The sequence below is a fragment of the Anabas testudineus genome, chromosome 7, assembly GCF_900324465.2.
Source record: "Anabas testudineus chromosome 7, fAnaTes1.2, whole genome shotgun sequence".
NCBI classification, from domain to species: Eukaryota; Metazoa; Chordata; class Actinopteri; order Anabantiformes; family Anabantidae; genus Anabas; species Anabas testudineus.
Window position 1 is genome coordinate 14268062 of NC_046616.1, and position 21887 is coordinate 14289948.

The 21887-nt window shown below is 41.7% G+C and overlaps 3 protein-coding genes across 6 annotated transcripts; all 3 read left to right on the forward strand.

Moving 5' to 3' along the window:
* Positions 1 to 45: 45 nt before the first annotated feature.
* On the forward strand, positions 46 to 9367 carry rbm10 (RNA binding motif protein 10). Of its 4 annotated transcripts, none has more exons than XM_026368353.1 (23): positions 46 to 168; positions 681 to 774; positions 853 to 1384; positions 1474 to 1644; positions 1720 to 1789; positions 3153 to 3226; positions 3896 to 3982; positions 4091 to 4151; positions 4272 to 4430; positions 4584 to 4744; positions 4929 to 5026; positions 5297 to 5384; positions 5517 to 5709; positions 5806 to 5915; positions 6018 to 6099; positions 6286 to 6377; positions 6499 to 6693; positions 6893 to 7087; positions 7554 to 7625; positions 7783 to 7977; positions 8175 to 8222; positions 8332 to 8387; positions 8590 to 9367. In XM_026368353.1, the coding sequence occupies exons 2-23, from the start codon at positions 758 to 760 to the stop codon at positions 8678 to 8680; spliced, it is 2847 nt and encodes a 948-aa protein (XP_026224138.1). In that variant the 5' UTR covers positions 46 to 168; positions 681 to 757; the 3' UTR covers positions 8681 to 9367. The 4 variants fall into 4 exon arrangements, with proteins under 4 accessions (XP_026224138.1, XP_026224140.1, XP_026224139.1 ...); XM_026368355.1 differs by having other exon boundaries at positions 7569 to 7625; XM_026368354.1 differs by having other exon boundaries at positions 856 to 1384.
* Positions 9368 to 9637: 270 nt separating this feature from the next.
* On the forward strand, positions 9638 to 12781 carry lrrc23 (leucine rich repeat containing 23). The gene is made up of 8 exons (XM_026367996.1): positions 9638 to 9879; positions 10648 to 10756; positions 10865 to 10985; positions 11092 to 11233; positions 11424 to 11554; positions 11658 to 11794; positions 11899 to 12103; positions 12199 to 12781. Exons 1-8 carry the CDS (start codon positions 9795 to 9797, stop codon positions 12229 to 12231), a joined length of 963 nt encoding a protein of 320 aa, XP_026223781.1. The 5' UTR covers positions 9638 to 9794; the 3' UTR covers positions 12232 to 12781.
* Positions 12782 to 12886: 105 nt separating this feature from the next.
* tktb (transketolase b) lies at positions 12887 to 20341 on the forward strand. The gene is made up of 14 exons (XM_026367995.1): positions 12887 to 13156; positions 14797 to 14914; positions 15022 to 15135; positions 15243 to 15340; positions 15754 to 15945; positions 16211 to 16338; positions 16414 to 16610; positions 16906 to 17070; positions 17340 to 17496; positions 17595 to 17725; positions 17817 to 17900; positions 19049 to 19145; positions 19315 to 19434; positions 19573 to 20341. The coding sequence occupies exons 1-14, from the start codon at positions 13050 to 13052 to the stop codon at positions 19743 to 19745; spliced, it is 1881 nt and encodes a 626-aa protein (XP_026223780.1). The 5' UTR covers positions 12887 to 13049; the 3' UTR covers positions 19746 to 20341.
* Positions 20342 to 21887: the final 1546 nt, after the last annotated feature.

A 21887-nucleotide genomic window follows, 5' to 3' on the forward strand; every position in this document is an offset into this window, starting at 1 on the left:
AACGCACCAATCAGACGCCAGAGTCAAGAATCGGACCCTCCCACCTGAAATGTTGTACTGTGGCCATTTTACACTTGGATCCTTGTAACATAGAGCTTTTCACCTGTGCTTCAACGTGCCATTTTAAATATACATATACATATATATTCATGGTTACATTTGTCGCTGGTAAGTTTCATCATTTTCGCACAGAGCTGCGTTTGTTTCTGCAGCCGCCGGAACAGCGTCTGTGCCTGGACTAGCTAGCAAACCTTAGGCTAAAACTGTTAGCTTGTCTGCTAACAGATGACCGCCATGCATCATTGTCGATTACTCATTTCTGGGACAGTAAGGTAACGTCAGTGATTGTGTATTGCGCACACACGTTTCATGTTTGTTAGTTATGAAACGTATTCAGTTGTGGTTTGAGTAGGTAGTGTGCAAACTGGCGGATAAAGACGTCATCTAAAAGTTGGAGTAGAAGTCTGTGGAGTACCACAAAAAACTGAGCTAAGCAGATGACAGGACAACAGTATCTGTCTTCAGAGGATGCACACTTTGCATCTTGTGAGGTTTTTACGTGTGTTTTTGTTCCAGCAGAATAGTGATTATGTAGGTTTTCCATCTGTGAAAAGGACAACAAATGTGTACATTCAGTGTGCAGAGTTTAATGTGCTTCTCTCAATTATTCTCATTCAAAGGTGTAAATTGCTGACGTACTACTAGAGCTTCTAATGCTGTAAACAAATAGAAAAAAGACAGAGACCAGGAGGACAGCATGGAGTATGAGCGGAGGTAAGATAACAGTTCATTTTTTACATTTTCATGAGTACACGAGTCAGACATGTTCCTGACATTGTCTTTTATGGTCAGCAGGAGTGGGCGAGGGGACCGCATAGGTCGTTATGGCAACAACAGCAATGATCACAACTTTCGCGACATGGACTATAGAGGCTATGGCCAAGAGGATGAGGAGGCAGGGCCAGAATTTGAAGTCAGACCAGAGGGAAACAGACCATATGGCTGTGATGAGCAAAGACTGGGTGTTCATGACTTCTCACCAGGTCAACTAGAAGGTCATCCAGGGTTCCACCACAGAGGAGATGGCCGAGGGGACATTGGGCGTGAGGCTAAAGGGATCCTGTGGCCCCCTTGCTCTCGGTCACAGCCTGATCTAGCCCTTCCCCTGGCCCAGACAGAAGAGGAAGGCTCCAGGCTGGAGTTTGAACACTTACAGACTGGCCCACCTGAACGGGGCAGAGGGAAAGGCGGAAGAACCTTTCCTGAGAATAGTGCCCCTCATTCATTGAGTAGGGAGGGCAACTGGGGTGGTGGTGCTGCCCATTCTGAACGGACAGAATACATTACAGCAAGACAGAGAGAAGAGGACAGGAGGAAGAGGAGGGTACGCCACAACAGAGCCCTTCCTCTGTATATGGAGTTGCTTGAATATAAAGTTGACATCTGTCGCTAATTTGTGATTGTTCTATGCAGGCTTTTCCGGTGGGGTCAGAGGAGCAAGGTTTTGGGAGTGCTGGTCCAGACCCATCCCTTGAGGAGCTGGATCAGAGGGACCAGGACTACCGTGCAGATCTAGACCACAACCAGAGGCCCAGCAACATCATAATGCTTCGCATGCTACCACCTAATGCCACGGCAAGTGAGGTAAGTATATGTCTCTACAGCGGTCTGATAACGCATGGGCCTAATGATTAGGCTTTAATGCCACTTTGTCCATAGATCCGGGCACAACTCCAGGAGCAGGGGATCCAGCCAAGAGAAGTTCGCCTTATGAGAAACAAATCTTCAGGTGAGAACTTGTCTATTGCCCCGTTCTTTTCCTGTTTTTTACATTCTTCGCTTTGTGTTGTGCTCTTTAGTTGACATTGCTCTTTGGTGATATTTCCTTATCTGCTTTGTCTTTTCACTAGCACCCTACAGATCCTTTTCTTTTTGTTTACTATAACTGTAACTGTATTTTTAACACTCTTGTAGCAAGCTAGATAGCTGATGTAAATATAATATAAATATATTTATAGACACACTTGTGCCCAAATTCCTGCTTTAATGTGTTTTTTTTTTTTTTTTTTGTTTTGTTTTTTTTTTGGTCTGCTGGTGTCTGCAACTATGTTAGTGGCTGCAGGGCAAAAAGCAATCTTTGCATGCTTTAAAGGAGAACTCCATCTATATTAGCCTAAGAGAAGAATGCATTGAATACAAGTGCATAGTGCATTGTAGGTCTTCACTTCATAGCTTCAATTATTGTTCTTGCTTTGGCTCTTTTACTGTCTCCCTTTCATAATTCTGCCTCATCCATCATGAAGTGAAGTGTGTCTGAGTAGATTAACATTGGTTACAAGCTAACAGTGTCAACTTAGAAATAAGTAGTGGAAACAGAAAGCTTGCATTTGTCATTGTAGCCATTTTGAGTGTGTGAGATTCAGTGTATAGGGGTAACGACTACCTCTCATCTACATGAGCGTCATTCATACCACTCAGAAAAGCTTGTCTTTTTCTAGAGGTTTTCCATTAAGGTAATTGTCTCACTGACCTCACCCTTTGCTAACTCACAGGTTGTCTGTAAGGTGTGGCTGTCTTCACACTTACAGTCCCCCACACTGCTCTCTCTTTCTCATTCATACTGATCATCACTGTTGAAATGTTTTAAATAATTCTCTAAATATGTTGAATAATATGTTGACAGTCAGTTGTAGGAATGTATGGACAGCATATGGAGCATTTTGGATGAGACATCCCACCACAGTGCTACATAGTTCAGACTGTCCTCTGATTCTCAGAGTTGCACAGATACAGTATGTATGTGTGTGTGTGTGTCTCTGTGAGAGTATTCTGCTGGTGCCTGGGTTCTTCATTTTTCATAGTCAGAGAGCTCAGACTGACGAGTGGGTAGAATTTTCACTCTCTCTCCCTCTTTCCTTGACCCTGTTGAGATACTTGACATTGCATCCTCCCACCCTTGCAGACAGTTTGACAGCATATCTCCAACTTGTCAAATGTGTTATTTCCAAGGGGGAGAGGAAGCAATAATTTGTTTTATTAGTGCTGATACAGGGTCTCTCTCTCCTCTGTACATGAAGCACTAACCCCTCACTGCGTTGTTGTTATGTTGTTGTTGTTGTTGTTCGGTTACCATGGCGCTGGGCGGTGTCCAGGTCAGAGCCGAGGATTCGCCTTCGTCGAGTTTAATCTCATACAGGAGGCCACCCGCTGGATGGAGACCAACCAGGTCACTCTCCCTTACACAGACACACATACACATAAACACACATACAAAGTGACATATGGGCTTATCAGTCATTCCCTGTCATGTGCACACGATGCATTCCAGTTTGGTATAAGCACACAGTGGAGAAATAAATGTTTGTCCCAGAGGTAGGTAGTTCTTTATACTACCTAAAAAATGAATCTTTTTTTTTGTATCAAAACAGATACTGTTGTTTATTTTCTTTTCTTTTTTTTTTACATTTCATATCTACCATTATTACATCTTTAGGATGGAGCTATTTTGCCTATTTTGGGTTGAAGGTGGTGACAGTGGGATAGGATGTGTGGAACACTGTGAAAAGGTTTCCCCTTAAGGGGGGAGGGATGACACAGTTGAACAAAACATTGTGTCCCTAAAAATGAACAGCCATACACTACACTTACACCATCTCAGTCCGTCCCAATTTCCTAAAGATGAAGGTTGCAATTCTCTGGTGTTCTCTCTCTCTCTCTGTCTCTCTCTCTTTCAGCCTCAGTTGCACTCTCTCTTTCTCTCTGTCCATCTCTCTCTCTTGTCCCTATCATTCTTTCTCATCTCTTGTGAGATGAGCCCTTTCTCTGGCATGTGTGGCCTAATTATCACTGATAATCATTCTTTGTTCCCCCTTCTCTTTCTTTCTTTCTCTTTCAGGGAGTGCTGCTGATTCTGGGACAGAGAGTGTCTATGCACTACAGCGAGCCAAAACCACGTGCCAACGAGGACTGGCTCTGCAACAAGGTAATGTGCACTTGCATTGCGTGACATGAACTTTGTATGCTTATGTTGCTTGTTTGTTCAGCCACTGTGGTGGTAAATTTTTCTAACAATAGCACATGTAACTTACAGTGTGGTGTGCAAAACTTTAAAAGGAGAGAGAAGTGCTTCAAATGCAGTGTGCCTAAATCAGGTAAGATTTGCCGTGAATAAATAAATATGTGAAATTATTTCAATTATTCTGTCTTTTACAATTTTGCAAGTTGTCTCCCATGATTCAGTAATGCATTAAGGACTTGTTTTCTTTTCCCAGAAGCAGAACTGAAGTTGCCTCAGTTGCAAAGGGATTTGACTGTTGGTCCTCAAAAGGAGGGAACCCAAGGCTTACTGCCCTTGCCGGCACCCTACCACTCTTCTGGTCCTACTGTCACCCCAGGACAAGCTACACAGCAGGCAGATCTTGCTAATGACAGTAAGGCTCTCTTGACATTTTTCCACTCATGGTCTTATTATATTCTACTGCAAAACTACAAACACTATTCTATTTTTATGCTTTACTTAAAGTACACAAATCAATTCTGTGTTTTTTTAGAGTAAAATATTCTCTTCATTTCTTCTTGTATAGCTCTGATACTGAGAAACCTTGGTCCACATACTTCAGTTGAAGCCATCTTATCTGCTTTGGCTCCATTTGCCACTCTCTCCCCTTCCAACGTTCGTCTAATCAAGGACAAACACACGCATCTTAACAGAGGGTTTGCGTTCCTACAGCTTTCTACCATAGTGGTAAGAACCAGATGTATTTGTATATTGTGTCATTTATTCAGATTTAAGTAATATTATATTCAGATTAGATTAATCAATGACCAAAACCATTTTGTAATTGTTACAAAATAAGTTTTATTGTAAACATGCATACACAGATTGAAAATGCACACAATGACCCCTCACCCACATGCTTTATCAACAGGAGGCATCTCAATTGCTGCAGATCTTGCAGGCCTTACAGCCAGCACTCTCTATTGATGGAAAGGCTATTGTGGTGGAGTTTGCCAAAGGCTCCAAACGGTAAACACTCACACACCCAAAGTTGGCTGCAAAGAAAACACAAGTGCACTGCATACTATTGCTGTTGTACACAGAAAAATATTACAAATCAGATTTGTCAGGTAAATAAAGTGGATCATAAATAGCTGTGAGGAAGTTACCTAAAATAAATTGGTAGCCTTAAAATAGGGATCTGTACTATTTTCACATCACAAGAGAAGCTGTTGAATGTAGGTCATCTGCAAAGGACCTGAAAATGCTGAACTCTCTATGTGCCTCTTTCTATGCCAGTGACGTGTTCCTGACGGACGGTAGCAGAGTGAGTGCTGCTACAGTGGCCAGCACAGCTATAGCAGCTGCACAGTGGGCTGTTACACAGGTAACTTGTGTAGATAACTGATCAGTGAAGTAAAGAGAATGTGATGGCAAAGGACACCTTTTAATTCCAAATTGTATTTTTAATGATTGCATTCTTGTGTTTTTGCTTCATTTAAAAAAAATAAAAATTCAGACCACTCAGAATGGATCAGTTAGAGGTCAGAATATAGATACAACAGTGTATCAGCAGGGGGCAGCAGTAACATACAACCAGGAAGGAAATGAATACTCCGGCCCAGATGGCACGACTTTCAAGGCCCAGGCAGATGGCAGGATTGCTGCTATGCCTAGCGCAGGAGCAGCTCTGATGGGTGCATATGCAGCAGGTGCAATCTCAGGTTGATATCACACAAAATAGGTTATATTACCCAATGTAGCTGTTAAAATGTGAATGTAAATTCTTCCTTTGTGTGTGTGTGCAGCTGCCATTTCATCTGAGGTGGTGACATCTGGATCAGCAGTCACACATCAGACTCTGACTCAAGCACAGACTGCTCTCATAACCACAGCTACCACCACACCAGTCACACAGGTATCATATTGGTCTTTGCATTTCCTCTTTCTGTCTTGCACCATTGCAGTATTTCTGGACATTATGTTTTTTTGTTTCTTTAAGAGCTGTGTCCCTTCACAGGTTGAGATAGTGGGAAAACCACAACCAGCTACTCCCAGCCAACCTGCTACCCCAGGCACAGAACATGAGCTCCAACAGTATCGTAAGACTTTGTGCATTTTGTGTCTGAGTCTAGCAATTTATTTGTCGTGTACCGTGCTAATCTGAGAATTTACCTTTACCTCTAATAATGTAGGAAATAATAATAATAAAAAAAGAATGCTGATTAAAATTAACAAGGTTTTTTAGTCTCTGAGCTTGAGATAAATATACTTTTTTTTTATTGTAGCTGTGCCAGATGTGTCGACATACCAGTATGATGAAAGTTCTGGCTACTATTATGACCCACTCACAGGACTCTACTATGACCCCAACTCTCAGGTAAAAAGTTGTGCACGTACTGTCATCTAAAGGTTAAGCTGCCACATTTTGAAAGACCTTTCTGAAGATGCGCCCTTTACGCTCAGCATTTCAGTCTGGTGTTGTGTGCCTTGTGTTGCAGTACTACTACAATCCTCACTCTCAGCAGTACATGTACTGGGATGGAGAGAAACATACCTACATTCCTGCTGCTGCTGGTCAGTCAAACACTGAAGGTGCTCACACGAGCGATGGTGCTGCCCCGTCAGATTCACCATTTTCAACTCCTGGCAGCAAGGAGAAAAAAGACAAGCCCAAAAATAAAACTGCTCAGCAGGTACTCTACATACTGGATACAAGTGTCAGTACTGACAGATGTGCACAGAAAATTGAATAAACCTATTTGAATTGCATTGTGTTGTACAGATGATCTCACTATTCTGTCACCACTTGAATATTACATGTCAAAAAATGTCAATCTTCCTTTAAGTCAATTTAATTAGCTAACTTGTGATTCTTGGGGATTATAATAACAGATTGCCAAAGATATGGAGCGCTGGGCTAAGAGTCTCAATAGACAGAAGGAGAACATGCGTTCTGTCTCCTCCTCCACTGCCGTTGGCTCTACAGTACTACCCCCTGGTTATACTAGGGCACCTGGCCACAGTCACCTAGATGATCGCCGGGAGTCTGCTACTGCTGATGCAGGCTATGCTGTTCTGGAGAAAAAGGTGTGTGACCCTCACACAGACATGCATGCTTAGTTGTAAACATAATTCATTCAGGGCTGGGTATCATAGTGAGTGCAGATAATGTTCATCATCAGAGAATTAAGGTTTATTCTCCTAGAGCAAAAGTGGCACATTCTAGTTCTCAAGGACCACTGCTGCTTGTTTTCCAACTATCTCTGCCCTACCCACTGCTGATTACCTGGAACGAGTATGTTCAGTCAATCACAAGCTGGAAGACACCATCTTGGATGATGGTGAAGTGGGGGAGACAAACTGAATTTGGATCTTCCAGCTTCTGATTGACTGAACACACCTGACCCTGACAACTAGTATGTCAGGAAGGTTTTTGGAAAGCAAGCAGGGCAGGGGACCTCGAGTACTGGAGTTGCCCACATCTGTCCTAGAGCAATCCAATCTACTCTGGTAAGATAATGTCTGCTTAGGTCTTGGTGAATCACTTCTCTAGCTTTCTGTCCTGCAGGGTGCGCTGTCTGAACGGCCTCAGATATTTTTGGACCAGATCAGACAAAGTACAGAGGTAAGGTCATGGCCATGGTGTTGTATCTGTTTAGTCTGTTTTCATCATAGGTTTTGGAATTCCTTGTCCTTTCATGGAAGATGTTTTGTATTTCCCCTAAGCAAACTGTTGGCATTATCTCTGTCTGTTCACTGACCTTGCATTTTTTCATCTGTAGCATTCCCCTCCCCAGCAGCAGGGTCTGGTCCCCGCCTACAGTGGAGAAACTGACAGTGAAGAAGAAGGAGGTGAAAAAGACGAGAAAGAGGGCAGAATGACAGACTGGGCAAAACTGGCTTGTTTGCTGTGCAGGAGACAGTTTCCCAGTAAGGAGGCCCTCATCCGGCACCAGCAGCTCTCTGAGCTACATAAGGTGGTTACACAAACAGCGTGACTCCAATTTCACACTGTTACACACCGTACACTGCATAAATGAAAAGGACGGAAAGCCATTCTGTTTTTAGTATTTTTTTTCTTAAAGTGTGATCGGAAATAGGAGAAATACTCCACTACAAGTAGAAGTAAAAAAAAAATTAATTGCTGTAACTTTTTTTATTTGTCTGCGTGTAGCAAAACTTGGAGCAGAGAAAAAACCAGCTGGAGGCTGCAGGAAAAGAGGTGGGTCATGTAATATATATGGATGGATGAATACATTTTTTAGTGATGGCAGTAAGTATGCGATTAATATACATGTAATTATGTTTTTTGTTTGTTTTTTTTGTTACAGAGACTTGCAGATAGACATGAACCTCCTGATGCAAAGAAGAGGAAGTTTAGTCCTGTGTAAGCAGCAGTGATACTACAGTGCATTATATTTTTGTACAGATTTTCTATTGTACCTCTGGCGATGTACACTTTTTTCTCTTGTTTGATGCTGTTGCTTACTGCATATAACACATCATCTTAAAGAAGCCATTTGTCATAAAAAGTGAATATGATTAAATTAGTGCTCTCAGTATAGTGTCTTTTTTGCTCCTCTCTTTAGTGATGGGATCTCAGGCACTAGCCTTGGTGCCAGGATGCTGCAGGGAGGTGTAAAAAAGGGTCTTCTGTTGCACAATATGCAAGTGGAGTAAGCCCTCAACCTGAAACCTCAACTTCCTGAGCCAGACGGGAGAAGAACAAAGCCCAGCACGCAATACTTCACCATTAACATTTAGATATGTATAGATAATCATATTAATTTTGGTTTAACATTAATTACCTCAGCTGTGGTAATACTTTCATATGAACTGATCCTCTAGCAATGGGTGCCAGGATATTGCACAGAATGCACCTTTTTTTCTTTCTTCCTGAATGATGCAGTTTTGAGTTCTCACTTGCTTCAGAGCTTGTGTGTGATAAATAGGTTTTATGGGGAAACATTTGCCGTTGTGAAATGAAGAATCCTTATAGATTTTTATGGCTGCAGATGGGATTTTCTAATTACTAATTACTGTCTATGCACCATAGATTTTTTTTATTTAATGCTGCATGCCTTGTCATTCAGTGAATGACTGATCAGGGCGTGACCTGTGTATACATTTTAGAATGAGCACTTTTATACCACAGTGTGAGACAAAAGACTGTGGCCTCCAGACCTGTACATGGTCACACAGCATTTAGATGAGAAGTGTCAGAGTTTGTCATATTGCAAGTATGACCTCATGATGTAATACATAGTTATCTCTAGAGAAATGTATTTTTATTTCTGTAATTGTTCAATAGTGTGATTGTGTTCCATCAAGACCATGTAAATTATGAATAACACATTTTCATCTTGATTGTTGTAGATGTGTTTTATGTGCAAGCCAGTAAACAGCAACTTAACACAACTAAAATGTCGACATGTGAACTTGAAATGTCCAAACGCAATAGTTGCAAACAGGCGGTTTCATAAAAAGGGGAATATAACGTAACTCTTGTTGTGGGGGATCTACAGCAACAACCAGAGAAGATGTTTAGGTGTTTGCAAATCACATGTCTCCAGATGTTGTTGCTCTTGGAAACGAGCTTAAGCTGTGCGGTTCCGGTGTCGTTCCCATGGCAACGGCAACAAACGCCGCTCTCTGTGTACGTCAGACACAGTGCAGCTACCGTTAGCTAGCTAGCTAGCTAGCTTTATCAGAGGGGTAACACTTAACTTGTCGTTCACCTGATAGTTGTTTACGTCTTAAGATTATTTATTGATGGTTGTTCCAGTTGACCAGAATGTCTGATGTGGATGAAGATGCTTATTTGTCGGATGTAGAGGGTCAGGAGGAAACTCGCAGAGGAGAGGATGAGGAGGTACAAAGTTGGCTAACAGGCCATGCGGCTCAATTCTGAACTAAACTTAACGTTGACTTTTTATTTATATATTTATATAGATAGATAGATGGATAGATGGATAGATAGCTTTAAAAAGTCTTAAAAATCTTATATGTGCCCAGACTCCGTTTTTCAGTGTAGTGCTCAGCTGCTGGGTAAAAATCGTGGACTAAAGACAGTTTAGTATTACTGTGAAAACAATATTTAAAAAAAAACAAAAAACAACCCAGGTAATCCTGTCTAAACGAAACACAAGGTTTGTCATGTTTTTACAATAACAGATTCTGTGTTTGCGAGCTAACATTCACATTTAGTTATTTGTGGCACTAACTCAACCACAACATTAAATGATGGGGAAAGGTTCTGTAGTATCTAAGTTAGTGTTTTACGCTGCACTTCCACAGAAGCTATATTTTGTTACACATTTCAAAACTTTCTTAAATGTTTACATACCCTGCAGAGTCATGTAGGATATAGGTCTTTATTAGTAGACGCATTGGTCTAAATCATCTTACAAGTTCCACACATGATGAGTAAATTGGGGTTCAGTATCATGCTTAAGGACACTGCAACATGTGGCCAGGAGAGATTAGGAATTGAACCAGTGTACTTGTGGGTCATGGATGACAGATAACTAACTGATTCAGAACTGCCCACATAGTAGTTGTATTTTACATATTGTTAGCACGAACAACAATTTGAACAAGTGTCCAAGTGCAATCTTTTGATACCTCCCATCTCTGTGCTCCCCGAGTACAGGTCTGCCATTTGACCCAAGAAACCATAAGTCAGGGGCTCTCATTACTGTGCCGAACAGGAAATGGACTAGGACATGCGTTTGTAAAACTGGATCTAAAGGACAAGTAAGCAGGCACACATATATAGAGTACAGTTGGCTACCTTTGCCAGATAACCTGTTGGGGTGATGCTAACATAATTCACTTCTGATGTCATTTCACTGTGCTCTTCAGGGGACTCAATGACATAGTTGCAATCAGCAGTTTTATTCACATACGTTTTGTGGATGTGTCCAACAATCACCTCACTGATCTTTCTCCTCTGGCATCTCTGACCCAACTGCTTTGGCTCAAGGCAAGGGACTCTCTTTCTTTACTCACATAGAAAACACATTACTTTGACTTTCAGTATCATCCGCGCTAACTGATGATTGATCTTCGATGCATCTCTTGTTCTGTAGGTTGACAATAATGCTGTGGCATGCTTTAAAGGGCAACCTTTTGCTCAGCTGACGTACCTGCAGTGGCTTAGCATGGCAGTGAACCAGCTGACTGAACTGGATGGTCTGACTGGGCCTGCTTTAGAGAGCCTCATTCTTACAGGTCAGGAGGGGAGAGGAGTTGATCAAATAAAACTGTTATTTGAAATGAAGTGATAGAACGACAGGAATTGTTCATTTTAACAGAAGAGTGTTTGCTATATGCCATTACATATTTTTCAGTCTTCAGTGCAACATTATACATAGCATTTTAAGAAAGGTCTTGACGTGATAATTTGGAAACTCTCTGACAGGTAACAGTATTAAGAAACTGAATGGTCTTCATAGTGGCTTTTTTGCCAACCTAGTCGTTTTAGAGCTAAGAGGAAACCAGTTGGAAACCACTGATGGCATCAACCTTCCCAGCCTGAAGAGATTATATCTGGTAATGGAACTACTATGATTTGGTTATTAGCACTATCACTGATGAGGTCGATGCCTGTCCATTGGAGGACAGTGCTTATAAAATATTCCTGTTCTCCATCCAGGCCCAGAACAGTATCAAACGACTGGAGGGTTTAGAGAAGCTAGAACGCCTCACCACCCTCCATCTACGAGACAACCAGCTGAACTCTTTGGATGGCCTCAGCTCCAACATGAAGTGTCTTCAGTACCTCAATATCAGGTACACTTGAATCCCAATAGGGCACATCAGTGAGCTACCACATGAAATGATGTATGCCAGATCATATACATGTTTTTTCTTTTTTTTTTTTTTGTCTCTGTTAGAGGTAATGCAATCTTAGATGAGAATGCGCTACAGTGGCTTGCACATGTGTCAAAAACTCTGCGTGCTTTGATCCTTTCTGACAACCCGCTGGTGGAAGCGACAGATTACAGAATAAGTGTACTGATTCACGTGCCACAGCTGGAACGAATTGACAAAGATCCTGTCTCCCCAGAGGAGAGGACTGAGGCCCAGTTGAGAATTAAGGTAAAACTAAGCAATCATCTTATTTCCTCTTGTGAAATGATCAAACAAAAACTGTGCCTTTGCTGGATGTCCTATTGACATATGTATCGTTTCAGGAACTTAGAGAAGAGGAAATATCTGAGCCATAAGATTTGTAATGATGACCAAAATGAGGAAGTGCCTGACCCCCTTAAATCTTCTGAAAATAAGTCAGTGATTGTGTTTCTCCAGGAAGTGTTGTATATCTTTATAGAGTACTATCTCTTTTTCCATAATAAAATTCGTGTTTCTTTCTGATGCCTTAATTTGGGTTACAAAGCAATGTTTTAGTGACTTAGGAATGAGAAATGAGTTGGTAAATGAACACTGGGTTTCCCTGAGTAAGGATGAGAGAGCAAAATCTGCCATCATTTCCCTGTTGGCAGTCATCCAGCTGAAGTTTAAAGCGACAGCAACCAGATGGCTTTGAGTGGAAAATCAACGTATTCTGTCCCCAGAAATACAGATGCACAGCAAAGCAGACAATACAGATGTTTGTGACTAATAACGAAGTTGATACACAACCAAGAAACCAACTGCGATCACTGACAAATGTATGTTTTATTAAGACTTCTGCTCTACATGCGCAGTTCATTCTGACCTCACTGGTATTTTGATTTGCACATTACTAAATAAAAGTAACTGCAGTTCAGTTCAGTTCAGTTCAGTTCATGTTCTTAGCTGGGGTGAATTTGGATCACTGCTCTTCCTCCAATGATCTGGTGGGAGTGGCTGTTGGAGGACACATAAGTCCCGCTCCTCCGGCTCGTTCCTCCCCCTCCTCGGTTGAACTTGCACCGGGCAGCTAGCAGCTAGCAGCAGCAGCAGCAGCAGCACTGAGTCGACAACACCGGGAAGCAGCCGTGAGACTCAAATACACTAGATCAACTTTCGGAGCGGACACGACGCGAACATTGAACCAGAAACCATGACTAGCTACCACAAACCCGACGAGAAAACTCTGCAGGGACTGAAGGATATCGCTAACAAACTCAGGATCCACTCCATCAAAGCTACCTGCGCCTCTAACTCCGGGTAAGTCCTGCAGACGTCCTCATGTTGGCTGCACTTATTAAAATATAACTCGTTCCCCTAAGAGAGAGACTTCAGTGACGCACGCTTCACCTGTGGGGCCTGCTCACACGTGCGTAGTTAGCCACAACACACTGCTAACGTTAGCATGCGGCTAACTAGGCAAACAGTTTGTAAAGCGGTAAATTTGAGTCTAGCACGTCGTGTAAGACTCGCGTTAGCATAAGCTGGCCATTTGTCAGCGTTTCTTTAAGGCTTACGAAGTTTACTGGTGGAGCTAAACCAATAGCAGCGTCTGCTTTGACAGACTATTTAACGTAATCAGTTTATTAAAGTCACCTGAGGCGGCTAACGTGTATTAGCAAACTAGAAATCACATGGTGGTCGTGCTATCCTGTCCGAAATGAGACCCTGAAGCATCGAGAAGAAGCTGAGTCGACAGCTTCAGGGTCTTAACAAACACAGATCATTGACAGGAGCCTGTTTGTGTGTGTGAGAGATAGAAAACGATACTGGTTACTCTCAGGAAATGTATCACGACAAGACCGGCCAGTCAAAAGGACACCTGAGGTGTTGCTTCATCCTGACAGCCAGACTTTCTCTTAACTTCAAGGAAGTGTCGCTGTTAAAACAGGTCCTAGCGGGAATAAAGTTGGTTTCCTAGTTGACTGGTGTGTAGCTTTACGTTATTTGTGTGATCTGCACATTAGTGTGCCACTTGCCTTCCTTTATTTCTGTCAGATTACTGTGTAATGTTCATCCTTAGCTGGAGGAGTTGATAACTGAATGAATGGATTTCACCTGTGTCCCAGTCAGTACCTGTAGCTGTCACAGATCACCACTCTTATCTTTTAATAAAAGACTCTGATATATGTTTGACACTGCTTTCCCCTTCCTGAGTTTTAAAGCCCACACTCAACACATTATTCCTCATTTGTCCAATGGGGAACATTACCATGCACCACAGTATCTGTTTATTCTTTTATGAATTTACTTCAGTTTTACTCACCTGCAGGTCGTCTCTCAACAAAAGGACAAGTGGTAAATGAAGCACTGGGTTTTCATTAATTTTTAAACATTAGTATTTAACCATGACCACGTTGATTAGGATACCTTTGTGCTTTACCAGCATGAGTGAGATGGTGCCATTTTTAACTTGCCACACATAGGGAAGCTGAGATGCTGTTGGGTAACGTGGGATTTCTAAACATGTTGATTACAGTAGCTGGGCCCTTGTGCCGCAACTAACAGTTTCACAAGTTTGCTTATATTTACTTTGTTCTTTTAGATCTAGGTATGTTACAGATTAACAAGCTATTGACGTGGCTGATAAAACTAATTCTAAAACGCAGGAGGTTGGCTTAAAGTTCATTGTTCCTTGTCACATGTAGTGTTGGAAGTTTGTGTGAAATAACCACACTGTCCTTACATTTTTTTGTACTGAAGGGTCTTGTTATCAAACTACATTAAGGTTCTTTTGTGGGGTTTTTTCTACCAAGCTCACCCAACTGTACGCCTTCCTGAATGTAGTGATTCATGCATGACTGTGCATGCAGTGTGAATTACTATTCTGTTTTTGTTTTTTATTTAAATGATGGCTTTATTTGTAAATGTCCACTAATGGTCTCTCTTTCTTTCCTCAGTCACCCCACATCATGCTGCAGCGCAGCAGAGCTCATGTCCGTGCTCTTCTTCCATGTCATGCGCTATAAAGCAAATGACCCTCGCAACCAGTGTAATGATCGCTTTGTGCTCTCAAAGGTTGGCAGAAAGTTCTATATAACCCACACTGACATTCTTCAGTTTTAGTGTCTGAGGTTTGGTAACACCATCGTCTCCAAAATGTTCCCCCCACCCCTCATCTCTAGGGTCATGCTGCACCCATCCTGTATGGTGCCTGGGCAGAGGCAGGATTTGTGAAGGAGTCTGATCTGCTCAACCTGCGCAAGCTGGACTCTGACCTGGAGGGGCATCCCACCCCAGTAAGTCAGTTCTTCATTTGTACTCTTGTTTTCTTAGAGAGCAGAATAATGTATGCATCACTGTATACAATGAAACAGTTTTCCACTAATTATTTTTAATTTGACAGAAACTGGATTTTGTGGATGTGGCAACAGGATCTCTGGGACAGGGTCTCGGGGCTGCCTGTGGAATGGCCTACACTGGCAAGAACTTTGACAAATCCAGGTGAGTATGTAACAAACCTAGAAACTGATTAATTTTTTCTTTTTTTTTTTTAAATTTACTTTGTGCAATTCTGCTAATTAGTACACTTAACATTGGCAGATATCAAAATTAATCTTGACATGTATGTGGGCTTGTTGCTTTTAGACACAAAGTGAATCTTTTGTTAGTGTTTCTATGATGGTGAAATGTCATGCATACTGTTATTGACTCATCCTTGTTTAAACAAGACTGTATGTCCAAACTGGTTTCTTTTCAAGTTGTTCCTGATGCACCTTAATCTGTAAACTGGATAAATCTCAGGTGTTGTAGTTGTAATTGTGTTAAGTCACTTACTGGCAGGAGCATGTAGCAAGGCCAAAAAGAGGGTGTGTACTGCTGCAACAGTAACAACCCCCCTCTCTGCACTTTTCCAGTTACCGTGTATACTGCTTGCTGGGTGATGGAGAATGTTCAGAGGGTTCAGTGTGGGAGGCCATGGCCTTTGCCTCCTACTACAAGCTGGACAACCTGGTTGCCATCATGGATGTTAATCGTCTTGGTCAGAGTGAGGCTGCTCCCCTGAAACACGACATGGAGACCTACCGCAAGCGTTGTGAAGCCTTTGGGTCAGTATTAACTTATACATGATGCGCCACTTCTAATGTCCTTTGAAAACTTCAGACAGAAATCTGTAAATTCTCTAAATTATAGGTGACCTTTTGTCATAGTTCTGCATCTGTTTGCATATTTTTGACCGTACTATGCCTCTTTCTCCTTCTCCAAAAGCTGCATGATTTAATCTGGTCTTTTTATTGCTATGTGCTTTCACACTGTCTTGAATTTCTTCTGGAAATGTCTTAATATACACTGTTGTGTGCCGTTTGTGTGAAGGTGGAACACATATGTTGTGGATGGACATGATGTGGAAGAACTGTGCAAAGCTTTCTGGCAGGCTCAGCAGGTCAAGGACAAACCAACCTGCATTGTTGCTAAGACATTCAAAGGCAAAGGACTCAAAAGTGAGTGAGGTTTTCATATAATAATTCTTGTTGTGTTCTCTCAATTTGCCTAACTTGTTTATTTCCTAACTGTAGATATTGAGGATCTTGATAACTGGCATGGAAAGCCCATCCCTAAGGACAGAGTGGAAGAACTCCTGAAAGACCTACAGGCTCAGATCCAGGTTCCCAACAAGACCTTGTGCCCTCAACTGCCCAATGATGATGCTGCACCTGCAGACCTCAGTCCAATCTCTCTCCCTTCACCACCAGAATACAAGAAGGGAGACAAGGTACGTTTTACTCAAGACCCTTAATTCAAAGGCCAGTATGAACACTTGATGTTTTTTTTACATTTCTAGTAATTGAGCCCCTTCAGTCTACTGGGCAAAGGTCACTGATACAGTAGAATGTTATTCTTTTTGATTAGTAGTTGTTGTCTTAGTAGGTGGAGGCCTTACCCAACACCCACACACCACCTGTGATAACTTTCTGACCCATATTTTTTAATATTTTCTTGGCATTAATGATCCCGTTATCTATCTTTGTTTCCTTTTTTTTTTTTTTTCCCTTTCCCTGCCTTGTCAGATTGCAACAAGACGAGCATATGGTCTGGCTCTGGCCAAGCTGGGTAAGGCAAGCCAGAGAGTGGTGGCCTTTGATGGGGACACTAAAAACTCCACCTTCTCAGAGCTTTTCAAGAAGGCCTTTCCTGAACGCTACATCGAGTGTTTCATTGCAGAACAGAACATGGTACACAATATTTCATTCATCAGTAATTTTAGTCTAGACATGGTTCCCTCTCTGTTTTAGTGTAGCTAATTTGAAGTAAGAGCTTTAATAATATTTTCATTAGGATTGTGTTATTAGGTCTCTAGCTTCAGTTTTCAGTAGTTGGTCCAGTCAAATGATTGACTTTAGCCTGTCAAATCCCACAACAGTTACTTCACTCCTCCAAACTTTGCTTCATCATATCCACTGTCAAAAAGACTAACCCATATCTTTGTGTTTTGCTGTTGCAGGTAGGAGTGGCCATTGGCTGTGCCACCCGTGACCGCACAGTTGCGTTTGCTAGCACATTTGCTGCCTTCCTCTCAAGAGCCTATGATCAGATCCGTATGGGAGCAATCTCCCAGTCAAATGTCAACCTGGTAGGGTCCCACTGTGGAGTCTCCATCGGTAAGCTTACAGCAGAGGCATCGCTAGGGAATAGCAGTTGTTCCTTTTGTGGACATTGAGTGCAATCTGTCCCTGACCAACCTTACTCTGGCTTTCAGGTGAGGATGGTCCTTCCCAGATGGCGCTTGAAGACTTGGCCATGTTCCGTGCCATCCCAACATGTACAGTCTTCTACCCCTGTGATGGAGTGTCGACAGAGAGGGCTGTTGAGTTAGCAGCTAACACAAAGGTAGGTAGGCCATCATGTGGTAGTGACTGTCCATTAAGTTGTCTTAACAATCAATGTTGTAACACTGTATTTATTATTTTATTTTTCTTAGGGTATCTGTTTCATCCGTACTAGTCGACCAGACACTGCAGTCATCTACTCTCCAGATGAGAAGTTTGAAGTGGGTGTAGCCAAGGTAAACTATAACATCTTCATCAAACTCCTCCTCCATATATGGTTGGGGAGAAATAAGCATGTTGTGCTAGTAATGATACAAATAACTTTGTATTACTGTTAGTGTTCAGAGACTGACAAAAGAAATTAGAAGTAAATGTGTATATGTTGTATTTGAGTTATCCGTTATTGTGATAATGGTTTTACTATAATATACAACAATGGTATTTGTTACTTTGTTTAAGGACCCTAAATGGTAAATAACAAGCTATAGCAAGCTGCACAATTTCAGTTATTAATTTGAATAATTATGTTTAAACATTTAAGGACCTTGGGGTTAGCCTTACCCAAACATCAAATCACAAATAGCCCAGGGCCTATGTAATTTTCTCTTTCTCGTTCTTATCGCAATAACTGTAAATCAAAAAAGGCAGGGGGCAAGGTTAAATAATATAATACGTTTCAGGAAATATGAACAATAGCTAACCATGGTGAAACAAAAAATGATTTAAACAAGTTTGAACATTTGAAGGAATTTATTTTTAACATTTATTTTCTTTTGTAACTTGTTGCTTAAACATGCGGTGTAAACATTCAGTACTGAATTTTCCAAACACCTTCCAGCACATCACTGAACAATCAAGCATGTTAATTTGTTTGCATTGTGCTTTCACCATGCAAGTTATCTGCTCTTATGCATTGTAGAAGGTGAGAGGCATGTCTTTGCACTGTGCTCAGCACCTCAGACTGAACATCATCCATTGTATTTGGTGCCTCTGTCTTAGACCTAATTTTATCCATCATAAATTATTGAAACATGACCCAGATCTAACAGGTGTTATATCAGAAAGCGAAGGCTGTTGCCTAGCACTACATGAGTCTTTAACATAAAGAGCATGGAAATGGTGTGAGAACAAATACTTGCTATAACTGGTATCTCTTTAACCTGCTGGTGCCTAAAGGCATAAACACTCTTTTAATTTTTTTTATCTGGATCATTTTTCGTCAGAATATAATTTTTAGTACAAGCCGTCTTCAATATTGTAGGGAGAAATTATAATGCAGTACAATTAAAATGCAGCAATAGGTAGATTTAACTCAACGGCAGTTCAAGTGTTGATCAATGGGCAACAAAACAAACATTACTTGGGAATGTCTGTACTTCACCAGGTGGTGCGCCAGTCTGACAATGATCAGGTGACCGTGATTGGAGCTGGTGTTACTCTACATGAAGCTCTTGCTGCTGCAGATACACTGGCCAGTGAAGGTAAACCCACATTGCCCCCTAGTGGATAAATATAAGAATTAGTCTACGTGTCAAAACCACCATCCACAACTCAGATGTTTAGTTCAGGAGATCGAGTTCTCAGCTTTTGGTTTGATGGTATGCTTGAGAAGTGTCTTTAAAGTCTTGATTTTGTAATTTTTTACTATAGGGAAGAACATCCGTGTGATTGACCCATTCACCATCAAACCCCTGGATGCCGCTACCATTCTGTCCAATGCCAAAGCCACAGGAGGACAGATCATCACTGTGGAGGATCACTACAAGGAGGGTGGGTTGGTTTTCTGGAAAGGTTTCTTGGAAACTTGATATCTGCATTGTTCTTCTGGTGGTTTTAGCTTCTAAGTGAAAGTGGAATTAAAATATTTTTATTTATATTTTCTTTATTATAAACCTCTGATCTGTTCAGGTGGTCTTGGTGAAGCAGTGCTTTCAGCAGTGGGCAGGGAGCCTGGCATCGTTGTGACCCGGCTGGCAGTCTCTGGTGTTCCCCGCAGCGGAAAGCCCCAAGAGCTGCTTGACCTCTTCGGAATCAGCGCCAAGCACATCGCTGATGCTGTGCGTCAGACCTTTGCAAACTAAAGACGGCACTTGATCTCTTCAGTCACAACTAACGTCCTGCCCAACTTGAAGCTACCTGGCACGATCATGTGAAGACCTATCACTTGTCTTTGCCTAAGTAACATTCTGTAGCTTTGACTTGAGTGCAGTGTTAGGCGTGCAGCATTGACTAAGCCTCTAGTGTTAATTTTGCCTTCTAGTACATTCTGCTGTTCCTGCGATAACATTCCTTCTTTGGACCTTGTATGTTTTGCAAGTGTCTTAGACAAAAGCATCACTAAATACTGTAAATGGAGTTTAACAGCTTTTGAAACTTGTCTCGCCAGCAGCCTGTCTCCATTCTCATTCCTGATGGTCATGCCCCATGTCTAAGCACTTGCTGGCACTGAAGCTTTTGAAGCGCTGTTACCTTATGTCATTAATCTAATGATTACTTTTCTCAGTCTTGATGATCTGCTTACACCATGGTAGCAAACTGTTCATTGTGTCAGTGTGAAATGTCGAACAAGTTGTTGTGAACAGTTTGACCACACAGGTACCACATGTTACTGGCTCCCAGGTTACCTGTTGTACTTACTGCTGTGATATGCTGAATTAAATGACCTACCCTAATACTACTTGTTGTGTTTTCACCCATACAAGCTATATTAGTCATAGATGGTCATGAGATGGTCCCTGCTGGTGTTGATGCTTAAATCCCTCTATAGCCAATAGATAAGTTGACATGACTCTGATCACCTGGGTTTTCCTTTTAGACCTGGTGACCCGCTCTTGTGTATAGTACAGTATGTATAGATGAAGCAGCCGTTTAGCGTCTGCTAAACGTGATATTTCATATGCTTTGTATTGTGTTGATATTCTGCTGTTAATCTCAACTAGGCTGTTTTTCAACAAACTTGTTTCTAGTTTGGAAAGGTTCACATATTTATTATAGATGAACAGTATTAAGTTTAGGCCTTCCTAGTTTAAAAAATAAAAATTCAGCTTCTGCTGAACTGGGAAAAATTCATCCAGATGATAACCTGTGACTAGTCCTCTGCTTGCACTGGCCTGACCTCCAGCGACACAGCTGTCAAGCTCCTGAAGTTTGCAATGATGCAACAGTTATTTGCTTCATCTAAGATGGTGAGTCTGCATATTGACAGGAGGTTGAAGGGTTCAAGCTGAGCTGTCAATCAAAATATCCAGGAGCTGAACACACTCAAGACTATGGAGATCCATCAGCCTTGTGTCTCAGGGTCCACCAGTTCTCAACACTTGATGTGAGGGGTCAGGTTTATTTTATACACCAGCTGAGGAAGAAGTGAGAGGCCAATTCCTTGTTTGTGGTAACCTGCTTTGCCAATATATTTGATTCTGCTTCTGCAGCTGCATAAAGACATTACAGATTCTAAAGCCAAAGTCTTCTTGAACATCTCAAGATGATGATCTGAACAGAAAACCTTTCTAGGTGATCTAGTCTGGAGGAGTTTTTCAGCTGGAAGCAGAGAGATAATTTCATATAGGGATGCAACTAGATGCATTCCCCAAACTAGAGTTGGAAAAAGGTACTGTTGTCCTTTTGTATAGTTTGCTGCACGCATCTTTCCCCCCCAGATATTTATAGATGTTCTAGAGGTGGCCGGCGTCAGACTGTGTGAGCCATATTTCCTCTGGGTGAGAGAACACGGTGGGGAAGATGTGCTTAGGTGGCAGAGAAAGTGGGATAGCTCACAAGAGGAAAGGAAAAAGGAGGGTAGTTTTCTTAAACCAGTAACTCTATCCATAGAAGTAGTAATGTTAGCTATGCTATGCTTCACTACCATTCTGTGCAGTGGAAACTGTTAATTTCAGGGTGTTGTCAGACTTGAGTGAAGAAAGGGGTTGAATGTGGTCAGTAAATTGCTCATGTCCCTGTCAAGATTTAAAGGAGCAGTCTTTGGACACATCACTATTTACCTTGGAGGAGCACACTGGAACCTGAAGGTTTCAATGTTTGGTGTTAAGTTGTCCAATGGGCCATTTGGAATATGTTTATTTTCTGCTGTCATCTATGTCTCATTAATTAATCTAGAGTTGCAACAAAAAAACAAAAAACAAACCCTAACCCGAACAAAGAGCTGATACATAAAGTTCATGTCATAACTTGTCAGTATAAATTAACCTTGTCAATCACACAAGTGG